This window comes from Mercenaria mercenaria, chromosome 8 (genome assembly GCF_021730395.1).
Source record: "Mercenaria mercenaria strain notata chromosome 8, MADL_Memer_1, whole genome shotgun sequence".
Classification (NCBI taxonomy): domain Eukaryota; kingdom Metazoa; phylum Mollusca; class Bivalvia; order Venerida; family Veneridae; genus Mercenaria; species Mercenaria mercenaria.
In genome coordinates this window covers 45032195-45048070 of record NC_069368.1, presented here as the reverse complement: position 1 = coordinate 45048070, position 15876 = coordinate 45032195, and the positions used below count along the sequence as shown (strand labels likewise).

Genomic DNA, 15876 nt, shown 5'->3' with positions numbered 1-15876 from the left:
GAATTTGGGTCTAAAATACATCTTTAAATATTTTATCTAAAATGATTAGTCTTGACTACCTGAAGCTTGTATAAATTCGTCATAAAATTCAAAAGTGAGCAACGGCTCTGGTAACTCTCGGAAGAATGTCTTCAACGTACTCGTCAGCACATGCACTGGGTTGTCCTCTATACTGATCTCTGAAAATAAACAAACTTAATATACTTTGTCAAACCTTTCAGAGTTATACATAGTGTTACTTTTCCAGAAAACAACACCTAAAACCAAAGCCAATAATCCAATATTATTGTGTATTAGAATTTTCTTTTAAAACTCAAAGAAGCAACAATTTAAATTTCTTTCGTCTGATACTCTTGTTCAGCAGCTGATCCTGGATTCTGGTGGAAATGAGGAGGATGGGGTAGGGGTTGATTCTAGGGGGAATGGTTTTTATCAGGCATTGTTATCTGGCATATATTTGAGCATAGCTGTTTAACAAAATGCCATCTTTTAAATTGTTAATTATCTGCTGCCACTACCCTTGTATCTGCCCACAGTGTTTCAAATCTTAAAGCTATTTCAATAACAATAATAACAAATGCAACGTCTTCAGTTTCAATGGCCAAAGACAAGCAAACAAACCTTTACATACCTGTTACACCATTATCTAGGACAGTCTTGAGCTGGTTGATTTTGGGTGCTGCCCCAGATTTTCTGTATATTCCTTCAGTAAATAGTCCATGAGTTTCAATCAGCATGATCAGATTGTCCATGAACACGGGTATCGTGTCTTCCGGCCCTACTAGACTTTGTAACGAAACACCGAACACCTTTGTACCAACTATCCTCTGTAAAATGTAAACATTTCAATCAGAATTGTTGAAAGCCTGCTTTGTCTGTGTAAAATTTCTATCCTAGATTCTCTTAAAACAGGTTCAGTGGGAAAGAACAAACTTTGTTTAACGAAAGAAATGGACTACATGTACTCATTTTAGTTAAAACAGGTTCAGTGGGAAAGAACAAACTTTGTTTAACGAAAGAAATGGACTACATGTACTCATTTTAGTTCAAGGAGCAATAAATCAATAATGATTTGAAACACAGTCTTTCATAAAACTGGAAAGATTAAATCAAACTCATGATCCACTGACCTATGTGGGTACCCCCTATGAACGCTTACAGAAAGACATGTATCTTTATTATCTTTTTTTAATCACCACTTGCTACTTTTAAGGGCTACTTCTCCGGAATAATATTAGTCATTACATGTTTTTGATACAGTGCTCCAATTTCTAATTTTTTTTCCTTTTAAGTTTTTTTGTGACAGATATGGAACTATTATCAGCTGTAGTAATTTTAGCTAATGGAGCAGAGACTTAAACTTTATAAAATGCACTTCATTAACACTGGATCATGGATCCGCCACAAAGTCTATCGTGGAAAAGGCACTAGTACAATACAGTAAGGCTTGAGATTATAATGGCTGAGAACACAAAGAAAATTTTTGATAATACACAAATTGCTTTAATGTGGGACAAATATTATATAGAACGCTACATACATGTAATAAAATATTCACTAATTATTATCTAATACATAAAAATAAAGCTACAGCAGATTTAAATACATGTACTGGGAAAAAGCAAAATAACTGGGGAGAAAAATGCACAAAAATGTATGAAAGTCACTGAGAAATAAAATCAGAAAAATGAGGATAAGCAATGCAAAATAAGCCGTGCCACGACAAAACCAACATAGTGGCTTTGCGACCAGTCAGGATCCATGCTGTTCGCTTTCAAAGTCTATTGCAATCAGAGAAACCGTTAGCGAACAGCATGGATCCTGACCAGACTGCGCAGGCTGGTCTGGATCCATGCTGGTCGCAAAGCCACTATGTTGGTTTTGTCATGGCATGGCTCAAATAATACTCTAAAATTTCAAACACACAGAACTATAACAGTTTTAAGATTAAATGTTTTTTTGGAAAAAAAAAATCACAGCAAACTTTTCAAGGCAAGGCTTAATAACTGACCAATGTTAACAAACAACTACAACAACAACAATTTGTCAGTCATATTCCAACATCTTTAGCATCAAAACATACTTTAGCTGTCTCACTTATCTTTAAAAATATTGTCAGTGTTTCTTCATTTTGTTACAGCAAGTTACTATACACCAGATTACAAGCAAATTGAACCAAAATTCTCATGCTGTAAGAATGGGTCTTCATTTGGATTTGATGTAAGTCATGAGGACATAAAAGACTTGTGCAAAGTGTTTTAGAAGAACCAACTCCATACAAATGAGCCGTGCCATGAGAAAACCAACATAGTGCGTTTTTGAACAGCATGGATCCAGACCAGCCTGCGCATCCGGGTCAGGATCCATCCTGTTTGCTAACGTTTTTTCTAATTGCTATAGGCTTTGAAAGCGACCGGCATGGATCCTGACCAGACTGCGTGGATGCACCGTGTTGGTTTTCTCATGGCGCGGCTCAAATGTTGATTCAAGCAAATATTTCATTGCCTTAATATCTCTAACTTAGTTTATACTAATTTGTTTTAGCTCAATTGTGATTAAAGCTTCAAGCTTATTTTAACCACTCTTGAGTCTGCTTCCAACCAGTACTGGTGTCACATGAGAATGTGTGTCATTGTGACCCCAATGGGGCTTGAACCCAAAACCTCTGCTATGAGCAGCTGACACCTTAATCACAATACCACCTTTCCCTTTAACTTGACATGGCAAGCACTATCACTTTATTACTGACGAAATTTTAATTGAAATTGAAAAAGAAACTAGAGGTGCTTTTAAGAAAAGCGCATGTCTCCCACAACTGCCTAATCATCTGAATAGTAAGTCTGTCTTTATATACTGTTTGTGGCCTACTGGTATTCAAATGTTGGAGTAACCGGTCTACAATGCTGTGTCTGTTGTGTTTGAGTAACTGGTCTACAATGCCGCACCAGTCTACAATGCTGTATCGGTAGTGGAGCGGAGTAACCGGTCTACAATGCTGCACCAGTAGTTGTTGGTAATTATGTTCAAGGGCCATAATTCCAATGTGCCTTGGCCGATTTGGCTAGTTATCGAACCTGGCCGGATCTTATGGTCAAACACATTTTGTTAATGTTTGGTGAAGATCGGATGAGAAATGTTGGACTTAGAGTGCGGACAAGCTTTGTGACAGACAGACAGACAGGAGTAAATCAATATGTCTCCCACACCACTGTGTGTAGGGAGACATAATTCCAACAATTGAAAAAGAAGTCTTTAACAACTAGAGCTGCTTTTGAGCGCATGTCTCCCACAACTGCCTAATCATCTGAATAGTAGTATATTAGACAACAATGCACCAAGACCTCAACTGCCTTATCAGACTTTCAGTGCTTTGATTATCAAACAATGGGGTCATAATGACCCTGAATCGCTCACCTGAGTAATATGAGCCACATGTTTAAAATGGCAAACTGACGCTAAAATATTAGAAAGTAGGTCAGTAGGTCACATTCATGGTCACTGAAAGTCAGATTTAAGAACAGTGTGCAGAACTGTACATGTCATCCAAATTTCAAGGCTGTATCTTAAAAAACAAGAAAGTAGGTCATTAGGTCAAGGTCACAGTCGAAGTGACCCCCTTATCACTTTGGGTCATCAGATAATTATAATTAAGCAATCTAGGATATGATCTGATAATTTTTTAAGTATCTATTCCTATATAACTCATATAACAAGTGACCCCCAGGGCGGGGCCTCTTTTCACCTAAGGGGCATAATTTGGGCAATCTTGTTAGAAATCCACTAGGCAATTCTACGTACCAAATATCAAAGGCCTAGGCCTTGAACTTTCAGACAAGAAGATTTTTTCCCAATAGATATGTCTATGTTAAATCTGGGACCCCAAGGGCAGGGCCTCTTTTCACCCAAGAGGCATAATTTGAAAATTTTGGTAGAGGAACACAAGGCAAGGCAACATACCAAATATCAAAAGCCTAGGTCTTGCAGTTTCAGACAAGAAGATTTTTAAAGCTTTTTCCTATATAAGTATATGTAAAACTTCAGAGCCCCCGGGCAGGGCCTCTTTTCACCCCAGGGTTATAATTTGAACAATTTTGATAAAGAACCACAAGGCAATGCTACATACCAATTATCAAAAGCCTAGATCTTGTGGTTTTAGACAAGAAGATTTTTAAAGTTTTTTCTTATATAAGTCTATCCAAAACTTTTGACCCCTGGGATGGGGCCTCTTTTCACCCCAGGAGCACAATTTGACCAATCTTCATAGAGGACCATTAGATGATGTCACAAGCAAAATATCAAGGCTCTATGCCTTGCGGTTTTCCACAGGAAGATTTCTTAAGTTTTTCCTTTCAGTTACCATTGCAACCAGAGTTCTGCATGGAATTCAATTCTTTGAACAGTTTTGAAAGGGGGCCACACAAGGATCATTCCTGTGAAGTTTGGTGTAATTCTGCCTAGTGGTTTTCAAGAAGAAGATTTTTTTAGAAAATGTTGACGGATGGATGACGCACGACTGACGACGGACGACGAACATTGAGCGGTCACAAAAGCTCACCATGAGCCTTTGGCTCAGGTGAGCTAAAAACAGTTACAAGGGCCTTAATTCTAAAGTGCCTTTTTGGCTATTTGGCTAGTTATCGAACTTGCCGAGGACTTATTGGCAAACACATTTTGTTAAAGTTTGGTGAAGGTCGGATGAGAAATGTTGGACTTAGAGTGCGGACAAGCTTTGTGACACACACAGACAGGAGTAAATCAATATGTCTCCCACACCACTGTGTGGTGGGAGACATAATCATAACGAACTGTTAGTACAGATATTGCATTTTCTTCTTGCTTAATAGTAGTAAGGAGCTTGAAATTTGGAAATTCTGGACTCAAAAGTTGCAACCTATTGTATAATCAACTAGGTATAATTGGAATATGAGAGAACAGTTGCCTAGGCACCTGGGTTATGGCATTGAACTGTCTGAAGACACAGTTTACAGATGGACCAACGATAACGCTGTACGGTTTTGGAGGTTGGGAGAAAAGCTGAAAATGACATTGAACAATAAGCAAAAATGGAGAGGGATGAACATTTCAGTACAAAATAATATTAGGATGACAAAATTAGTGTAGCATAAATTAGATGTTTCCAGATCTACACACTTTAAAACATGCCAGATGAAGATTCTTTCTAACATATGAGAAGAAACTTCCTTAAACCAATAAAAACATTTTTTTTTAAATCCTATAATTCTAGCTGAGCTTGACAAAGTACATCAATTATATCTAGTTAAATACAATCAAACTTTGTTCGCTCAAACTTGATAGGACAAAATTGTTCGAGTTATTGGTAGTTTGAGCCGTAGAAACAATATACAACATAGAGAATTGGCAGAACCTGACAATATGTTCAAGCAAAGGGTGGTGTTTGAATTATCCGAGATCAAACGAACAAGTTTGACTGTATTTACATTTTGCATAGTTTCGAGTGTGTAAATCTAAAGACAACAGTAATTAGTTTTGAGAGACACTGTGTTACATACATGTATTTTATCAAATTAACATAGCTGTCAGTATTAAAGAAGTGTGCAAAGTCAAGTACTTGTGAAAGCAAACTAGCTTACTCAAAGATTAACTGAAACATTTGAAGAACCTAGTGGCAGTATTGGATGATATACAGTGGCCAGTTAATGAAAAGTAGTGGTCAGTCAATGACAAATAGTGGCCAGTTAATGACAAGTAGTGGCCAGTTAATGACAAATAGTTGATGACAAAATGTGGCCAGTTAATGACAAATAGTGGTCAGTCAATGACAAATAGTGGTCAGTTAATGACATATAGTGGTCAGTTAATGACAAATAGTGGCCAGTCAATGAAACACAGTGGTCAGTTAATGACAAATAGTGGTCAGTCAATGACAAATAGTGGTCAGTTAATGACATATAGTGGCCAGTCAATGAAACATAGTGGTCAGTTAATGAGTCGACAAATAGTGGCCAGTCAATGAAACATAGCGGCCAGTTAATGACAAATAGTAGTCAGTTAATGACAAATAGTGGCCAGTCAATGAAACATAGTGGTCTGTTAATGAGTCGACAAATAGTGGCCAGTCAATGAAACATAGCGGCCAGTTAATGACAAATAGTGGTCAGTCAATGAAACATAGCGGCTAGTTAATGACAAATAGTGCCAGTCAATGAAACATAGCGGCCAGTTAATGACAAATAGTGGTCAGTCAATGAAACATAGCGGCCAGTTAATGACAAATAGTGGCCAGTCAATGAAACATAGCGGTCAATGACAAATAGTGGTCAGTCAATGAAACATAGCGCCCAGTTAATGACAAATAGTGGTCAGTTAATGAAACATATAGTTCAATGACAAATAGTGGTCAGTCAATGAAACATAGCGCCCAGTTAATGACAAATAGTGGTCAGTCTATGAAACATAGCAGTCAGTTAATGACAAATAGTGGTCAGTCAATGAAACATAGCAGTCAGTTAATGACAAATAGTGGTCAGTCAATGAAACATAGCCGCCAGTTAATGACACATTTTTCCAATAAATGACACACAGTGGTCAGTTAATGACAAATTTTTCCAGTTATGACACAAAGTGGCTAGTTAATGATACACAGTGGTCAGTTAATGACGCATAGTGGCCAGTCAATGACAAATAATGATGCAAAGTGGGCAGTTAATGACAGTTGCCAAGATAAAACTGAAGAGTAGATGATCATGTATAAAGCGAAAAAACTGCTTCATGGAGTCTAAGAGACTGTTTTATTTTATCTCAATATTATTTTTTTTTATTTTCAACAACAAATCAGTTATCAACAGCAGACAGTTAACCGTATGTTGAACTGTGTATCAAAGCCAAACTGAACTCTCCAACTAGCACCAACTTCCCCACAAAAATATTGGAGAGGAAGACAACTCATGCTGTCTTTACTCATACCACTGTATAGAACTTAACTGTCTAGAGATTGTTGATCTTGTGACCTAACTACCAAGCTTACATTCTTTTGACTAAAATTTTCATATTTGAAAAATATTCTCTGACTTCTTGCTTTTTGTGAAATTTAATAGGCTACATCAAAGAAATGGCTGATAATGACCAAAAAGGTGATATGTTCTGAAAAAAACAGCATGTATCTATAAACCATCTCTAAAAGAAACATCCACTTTACATCCTGGGCCTGTATTTATTCAATGTTCTATGACTGAAATTTGGACTTGAGTCTTTAACAACTTCAAATATTCAATTTTCTACAATTTAACTTAATTCATGAAAAATCTATGCAACTAAAATTTTGCACAATTATATTTATACTGTATACTGTATACATATTCAAGTCGTTACATAAAAAACAAGGCAGTCTGAATGACAGCTAAATCCCCCGCCACTGCTATGGATAGTAAAAGGGTAAAACCTTTGATTTTAGCTGTGACCTTGACCTTGAACTGACACGGCTGACTCATGAATTCTGCACAACTTCTTGATGAGGTGATCATTTGACCAAAGTTTCATGAAAATCCTTCAAGGGGTTTAGGAGATACAGAGCTGAAACCTTTGACCTTCAGTTGTGACCTTGACCTTGAGTTGACATGGCTGACTCATGAGTTCTTGATGAGGTGATCATTTGACCCAAGTTTGATGAAAATCCTTCAAGGGGTTAAGGAGATACAGAGTGGACACCAAATGGAAGGCTCAAACCTTCGACCCTTAGTTGTGACCTTGACCTTGAACCGACAAGGCTGACTCATGGGTTCTGCACATCGTTCTGATGAGGTTATCATTTGACCCAAGTTTTATAAAATTCCTTCAAGGGGTTTAGGAGATATAGAGCGGACACGGAATGGAAGGCTCAAACCTTTGACCTTCAGTTGTGACCTTGACCTTGAGCCGACATGGCTGACTCATAAGTTCTGCACATCGCCTTGATGAGGTGATCGTTTGACCTAAGTTTGATTCAAATCCTTAAGGGGGTTTAGGAGATATAGAGCGGACACAAAATGGAAGGCTCAAACCTTTGACCCTAAGTTGTGACCTTGACCTTGAGCCGGCATGACTGACTCAAGGGTTCTGCACATTGCCTTGATGAGGTGATCATTTGACCCAAGTTTTATAAAATTCCTTCAAGGGGTTTAAGAGATATAGAGCGGACACAAAATGGAAGGCTTAAACCTTTGACCTTGAGTTGTGACCTTGACCTTGAGCCGGCATGGCTGACTCATGGGTTCTGCACATCGTCTTGATGAGGTGATCATTTGACCCAAGTTTTATAAAATTCCTTCAAGGGGTTTAGGAGATATAGAGCGAACACAAAATGGCAGGCTCAAACCTTTGACCTTGAGTTGTGACCTTGACCTTGAACCGACAAGGCTGACTCATGGGTTCTGCACATCGTCTTGATGAGGTGATCATTTGACCCAAGTTTAATGAAAATCCTTCAAGGGGTTTAGGAGATATGGACCGGACACGATTTTGTTACGGACGGAAGGATGGACGGAAGGACGGACCATTCCTATAATCCCTCCGCCACGGCGGGGGATTAAAAACATCCTACAAAAATTTTCTGTAAACAAGAACAGGAAGTTTTGCACATTGACGAATACAGACCCTGTTCCCCTGTTATAAAGATCTACTTGAATACAGTAAACAAGATATTAAGTACAAACCTGATTATTCAAGTCTTGAGCACCTTTACAAGTTGAGGTTGACTTGTAAACACATTTTCTATGGCAGGCATATTTACAAACTGTAAAATAAATCATAATGGTACATTTCTATTGAATATAAAACATTTTTGTCATGTTTAAATTCCTGTGAAAATGTTTCTGTTGCATTATTTTTTTCTTTTATAAATATAGTATGTTTTGATTTTGTTGGGTTTAATGTCGAACCGACAATCATGTCATGTGGCGACTTTCCAGCTTTGTTGGTGGAGGAAGACGACAGGTGCCCCTTCTTGCAATATTTCATTATGAACGGGCACCTGGGTAGAACCACCGACTTTCTGTAAGTCAGCTTCATGGCTTTCTGACATGAAAAATTCAACTGTTTCAAGTTTTAAGCAAATTCGTCAAGTAAGAACAGAGACACACCGAAAAAGCATCAAAACTTTAACCAAGCCACTGATACTGACACCAAAGCGACTAGAATAGCTCTCCATAAACTCTGTATAATCAACCTTAAAAGCTATACAAATAAGAGAACTTACTTTGGCACACATGACCTTTCTCCATGATCCATATAATATTTGAACACAATTCACAGAATGTTGGAATTCCAAATTGCACTTGGGAAAATTTATGGCCTTGATATTCCTGCAAAACATGGGAAAACAGAATAAACATATTAATTCATGCTAATATCAAAAACAGGTATCTTTTTTTATCATTTCTTTTGTATCGGCTTGATAACATTTTTAGTCTTAATAATGTCACAAGAAATTAAATTAACCAGCCAAGCGAGTGAGTGAGTTGGGTTTTACGGCGAATCGACACAAAATGGTCATTTATCGCTGAGTAACCAGCCAAGTGTACTTGCGTTGATAAACGGGCATAATCTTGTCAAAACACAAGAAACAAGAGCTGTCTCCGTAGGATGACACATGCCCCCGATGGCACTTTGAATGAATAGTTATGGCCAATGTTAGAGTTTAGGACCTTTGACCTACGGAGCTGGGTCTTGCGCGCGACACATCGTCTTACTGTGTCACACATTCATGCATAGTTATTTTAAAATCCATGCATGAATGACAAAGATAAGGACCGGACATGCCCATCAATGCACTATCATGAAAAATGATCTTTAAGGTCTAAGTGTGACCTTGATCTTTGAGCTACGGACCTGGGTCTTGCGCACTGCAGGTCGTCTTACTGTGGTACACATTCATGCCAAGTTATTTGAAAATCCATCCATGGATGACAAAGATATGGACCAGACACGCCCATCAATGCACTATCCTTTTACGTCTAAGTGTGACCTTGACCTTTGAGCTACGGACCTGGGTCTTAAGCACTGCACGTCGTCTTACTGTGGTACACATTCATGCCAAGTTATTTGAAAATCCATCCATCGATGACAAAGATATGGACCGGACACGCCCATCAATGCACTATCCTTTAACGTCTAAGTGTGACCTTGACCTTTGAGCTACGGACCTGGGTCTTGCGCACTGCACGTCATCTTACTGTGGTACACATTCATGCCAAGTTATTTGAAAATCCATCCATCGATGACAAAGATATGGACCGGACACGCCCATCAATGCACTATCCTTTAACGTCTAAGTGTGACCTTGACCTTTGAGCTACGGACCTGGGTCTTGCGCACTGCACGTCGTCTTACTGTGGTACACATTCGTGCCAAGTTATTTGAAAATCCATCCATTGATGACAAAGATATGGACGTGACACGAAAATTGCGGACAGACCGACAGACTGACAGACCCACAGACAGACAGACGGTTCAAAAACTATATGCCTCCCTTTGGGGGCATAAAAAATCTGAGCAATTTTAGTCAGCTGATCACAATGAATAAGTGTGTGAAGTTTTAATCCATTCCTGCAAGTATTAACTGAAATACCTGCTTACATACAAAAACTTCACGTAATCATGACACTGATGCAAACACCTACAAATGAGCGTGTCAAACTGCTCTACCTAGTATTTAAATAGTTGTGCTAGTGACAATGCCTCATTCCAACTGTAACGTTGTGCACAAGTTAAACGAACAAATTAAGTTTCAAACAAGAGTGCCAGAATGTCACAATATACGCCCGTCACAGCAAATTTCTTTACTCTAGCACCTGCATTTGCAGATGTAATTTTAATTTTGTGGTTGTTTAGTAATCATTGTAATTCTTTTGTTTTTCTAAGTCCACAAAAAAACTCCTTACCAGGTAGAGATACCTTAAAATACACCTAAAATTAGAAAGTAACAACTATGTTGTACCACAGAAAAGTGGTCTTGGTTTTTCCCTACAGTCAGTTATAAAAAAGTCACAATATAAGTTATTTATAGTAACAACTAAGGGAAGTTAATCTTAAAAAAAAAAAAAAAAAAATTTCCAAAAAAAAAAATTGTAAGTCCACACAAAAATCCTTACCAGGTAGAGATTGGCCAAAATACACCTCAAAATTGGATGTAACATGCATGTTGTACTACAGAAAAGTGGTCTCGATTTTTCCCTACGTCTAGTAATGAAAAACTTACAATATAAGCTATTTATAGTAACAACAAAGGGAAGTAATTCTAAAGAAGGGAACTGCGCATGACACTTCGTCTCATGATGGTGTATAATTGTGCCAAGTTACATCAAAATCCCTCTATGCATGAAGAAGAAATGCTTCGGACAGTCATTCTTGTATCTGACCATTGGCCTCTAAGTGTGACCTTGACCTTAGACCTAAGGACATGGTTCTTGCGCATGACACTCCATCTTGTGGTGGTGAACATTTGTGCCAAGTTATATCAAAATTCCTCCATGCATGAAGAAGAAATGCTCCGGACAAAGTTTTCATTCTTGTATCCTTTGACCTCTAAGTGTGACCTTGATCTTAGACCTAGGGACCTGGTTCTTGCGCATGACACTCCGTCTCATGATGATAAACAATTGTGCCAACTTTCATCAAAATCCCTCTATGCATGAAGAAGATATGCTCCGGACAAAGTTTTCATTCTTGTATCCTTTGACCTGTAAGTGTGACCTTGACCTCAGACCTAGGGACCTGGTTCTTGCGTATGACACTCCGTCTCATGATGATAAACAATTGTGCCAACTTTCATCAAAATCCCTCTATGCATGAAGAAGATATGATCCGGACAAAGTCCTACTTGAATTTGACCTTTGACCTCTAAGTGTGACCTTGACCTTAGACCTAGGGACCTGGTTCTTGCGCATGACACTCCGTCTCATGATGGTGAACAACTGTGCCAAGTTTCATCAAAATCCCTCCATGCATGTAGAAGATATGCTCCGGACAAGGTCTGTGGACGCCGGCCGCCCGGCCGCCCATCCCCCCGCCAGGGGCGTTCCCATAATACGTCCCGTTTTTCAAACGGGCGTATAAAAAAGAAATACACAAGTAAAAACAACCATAGAGGAAAATGACCAAACTTACTATAATATCTTTCTTCTTGTTATCTCTCCTATTTTGTCTTTCTTTTTTCTTTTTAAATTTACTGTCTTTCTTTTTACTATTTACACTATTTCTAAACTCGTCTAGGTAACTGCGGAATGCATTTATACATAAAGTCACTGGAAATTCAGCGTCCACTTTCTGCTCTTCACATGTTCCTCTCATTGTTGATTCAAACATTGCGAATAAAACACGATATTTTATATTGCAGCCATCTTCTTTTGATCCTTCCTTCTGAAAAATGTAATTACTTCTTTAATAACAATATTTGTAGGTTTTTATTATATACATATATTACACTTATAATTATTATATAAATGATATATTTGTTATTTAGCTTGGTTAAAACTGAAAATATCGTCGTTAACGAACATCTAAGTGCGATGACACATATGAAACTGATGTCACAAATGACGTCACACACCGGATATGAAATTTGAACGTCATTATGGAAAAATATTGATGATTCAGGTTAAACTTTAACTTAACAGAGTTTATGATTGCGTATGTAATAAATATATATATGGCATGTGTAGGTTTATAAATAAGGTCAGTATTTGTTGGTGGTTCATGCAGACTTAAAGTCAACAAAAAGTCAATTTGTATGTAATGCATTTTTAAACATATGCAGACGAATATTTAAAAGATTATAACTGTACAATCTAGATTCATCAAAAGATTTCATCGAGATCCATGCTAGTTAATGATATATTAAATAATATTTAACATTTAAAAGTCTTAAAAGAATACTGATGGATTCATGAATTCCATATACATAGATTTTGGCTCCTTCATGTATGAATCAACTCAAGACTATCACTAAAGTTCCAGAGATAGTGGTTCCTTTGTGTACAAGAGAAAGCCATTGCCAGAATTTGAGATGCATAAATTTTGCAAGTTAATGTCCATTTCACTCCAAGGGAAAGATGTTTTGACATGCTTACATAAACAAACAAGTTAACTTCTGACCACTTTGTGTAATTTTCACTCTGGTAAAATATTCCCTGAACCTTCCATGTAAATTGAGTTAAGGAAATCTGGGAATGCAACCATGTCATTTGACTTTCAAAGAAATAGTTGATTTCAATAAAAGTCTGCTATCTTAAGTACGGAAAGCTTTTGAGAGGTTCATTACGCAAGCAACACTAACCTGCATGGACAATGAGAGCATACTTTTCAGTTCGGAATGGAATGACTTGAGACATTTCTTGAACACAATATCAAACTGAGACTCCTTCTTCCCAGTGTCTTTGACCAACACAATTATCTGAAAAAATAAAATAAATAAACTATAAATCATAAATATGACTTACACAACAACAACTTTCCTGATCTTTCAATTACATAACATCCTGACTTTGCACTGCCTGGAAAATAAGTACCTTTTTGGGTACTAACCAGCCTGAAGCTACCATTAAATGATATGCACTAGGATCAAATTTTTTCTAATGTTAAGAATTTTTTCATACTCTGTGAGCTTGAAGAACATTAGTTTCCAAGACAAACAAGAGAAGAAAAAACACAGGTCACCGAACTCGTTTTAACTTTATAGGGCATTTTCTTCACCCACTGTTTACGCATTTCTGAAATTTTGTAAAATTGAGAAAATGGTGGTACTTTATAAAACATATAATATCCCACTTAATCTTATAGGGATTTCAAGTCTTACAGGTTAATATGAATACACGGTGATGTCAGTACTATACGAGCATAAATGTCACTAACAAATCTCTTTCATTTTTACATATTGACATAATTACCCCACCCACTTTATTTTCAATGGAAAAAACGTATTTAGATTTACAAAAAAAAATCTGACATTAAGATTTTCAAAATATTTTGCAGCTTTTAAGACATATAAAAAATGCTTCAAAATGGAAAGAAAAAAGTTGGGGTCACCGTGTTTATAAGAGATTTATTAAGAAAAAACTGTTAACTGGTGAATTTTGATATTTTTTGTTCTTTTTGTTTTAATTTATATTTTCTAGATAATGTATGGTGCTATCTTGAAAAGTTTTATTTCAATTATAGCTTATCGTTATATGTATCAGTCAGGAAAATATCAAAACCGAACCTGATCTACTTTAATAGATATTTGAAATTACCTACCCCTACCCCATTGTAAATCTTACATCAATTTTAGGCAAAATGCCAGCCAAAAATAAGGGTGAAATTCTTTTTTCTCAAAAAGAAGAATATATTTGGTTAAATTGTACATTATTAGCCATTTTTAATTATTTAGCATTAATTTTTGGCAACGCTTTTGTTAGAAAGCAATATTCGAAGAAACATTTTTCAAAATGGCAGATATCCTGAAAAAAATGCTCGTACATGCTTTCTTACTAATAACCGTTAACGTTTACCTTTCTACTGATGAACTCATCTAGCAGTTGTAGTTCATATGTTTCTGTTATCACAAATTCCTCTGGATATTGCCATTGTGAAGTTTTAGCAAGATTCCAGCCTTTCTGCACTTCCATTGGTCGATTCTCTTTATCTTTCTCTCCTTTCCTTGTACGTCTCTTCTTCTGTATAGCCTTCTTCTCCTGCTCATCCTCAGAGAAAATATTCTCATCTTTCACTGGAGATTTTGGAGATAATGGCATGCTTGGATGATGTGGAAGTACCGGTACCCCACCTGCTGTTGAAAAAACAGTTAACATTAAACAGTCATGGTTACTGCTAAAATAAACCGTTATCTTTAAGCATTCTCATACATTTCAGTAATTTTCGAATGCTGTAAAACATAATGAGCATATTAGAAACAAGAAAATTAGCAATGAAACTGTAGAGCCTTTTTTGACTATGAAACCCTATACATCATCGATATCTTAAGAGATTCCTCATGGCTGATACAAAGAGAAACAAGGGCAATAACTGATAATGAAATTCTTACAAAATTGGCTCTGAAGTTGTTTTTTATAATTTTCACTTAACATACGCAGCAGTAACCAAATTTTCTGAAAGACTGTATTGTGACTGACTGTGACAGTAACTCACTATGTAACATATGTTTGGCGACAGGGGAGTGTTCCACGTCTTCATCACTTTCCTCCGCCTGTGAGTCTTTCTTCTTCCTTTGTCCACCACCTACAGTAAGAACAATGTCATATCCATGTCAGCATTTTATCATAATTTCTGGAACAACACAGCCATAATTATAATTATCTATATGCATGATTTATATTATGCTTTTTTTTTTCCAAATGATAAAAAGTAACGAACAAGAACCACATTTTCTGAAGTAATTAGAATCTAAAATTCTTAAAATTGGTCCTACCAATGACCGAAAAAGTCTGAAAAATAACTAAAGACGTTCATTAAAAGAAAAATTCCAAATGAGCTCAATTTCAAATCAGTTTCGTTTTAACTCTTAGTAAGTATATCAACTTTGTTTTAACTTTATTATTATAAGAAGAAAATCACAAAAACCCTGGACACAAGTAACTTCAATCAAGAGCAAACCTTCATTATGTACTTATATATGATAGGCTTTTGTTTAAATATCGTATCATGTAAAGACCCACTGAATAATCCAGAATTACAGCTGAATGTTTAGTAAAAATTTCGCAAAACTATTAACACTGTAAATACCAACAAGAGATTCATTAACGATGCATACATTATTCTCCATGCAGACTGCTTTCATGAAACTTGTGCAGGAACAATCCAGTAATTTTAATAGACGCACAAAAAAACACATCACAATCTTCATGAAACTTTTAACAAGATTATGTG

At 36.7% G+C, this 15876-nt stretch overlaps 1 protein-coding gene across 16 annotated transcripts in view; it reads right to left on the bottom strand.

The window, feature by feature from the left end:
- Nucleotides 1-15876, bottom strand: part of LOC123566454 (unconventional myosin-IXa-like) — a 117344-nt gene that overhangs the window by 14961 nt on the left and 86507 nt on the right. For 15 of the 16 annotated variants that reach the window (XM_053549820.1, XM_053549827.1, XM_053549829.1 and 12 more), the window contains 9 exons: nt 15139-15228; nt 14502-14779; nt 13289-13405; nt 12121-12372; nt 9212-9317; nt 8670-8749; nt 4948-5034; nt 632-827; nt 60-179 (listed from right to left, as the gene is read on the bottom strand). In XM_053549820.1, coding sequence (XP_053405795.1) covers nt 60-179; nt 632-827; nt 4948-5034; nt 8670-8749; nt 9212-9317; nt 12121-12372; nt 13289-13405; nt 14502-14779; nt 15139-15228 — 1326 coding nt within the window. The remainder of the gene's footprint in view (nt 1-59; nt 180-631; nt 828-4947; nt 5035-8669; nt 8750-9211; nt 9318-12120; nt 12373-13288; nt 13406-14501; nt 14780-15138; nt 15229-15876) is intronic. The other variant, XM_053549826.1, reaches the window with a different exon arrangement.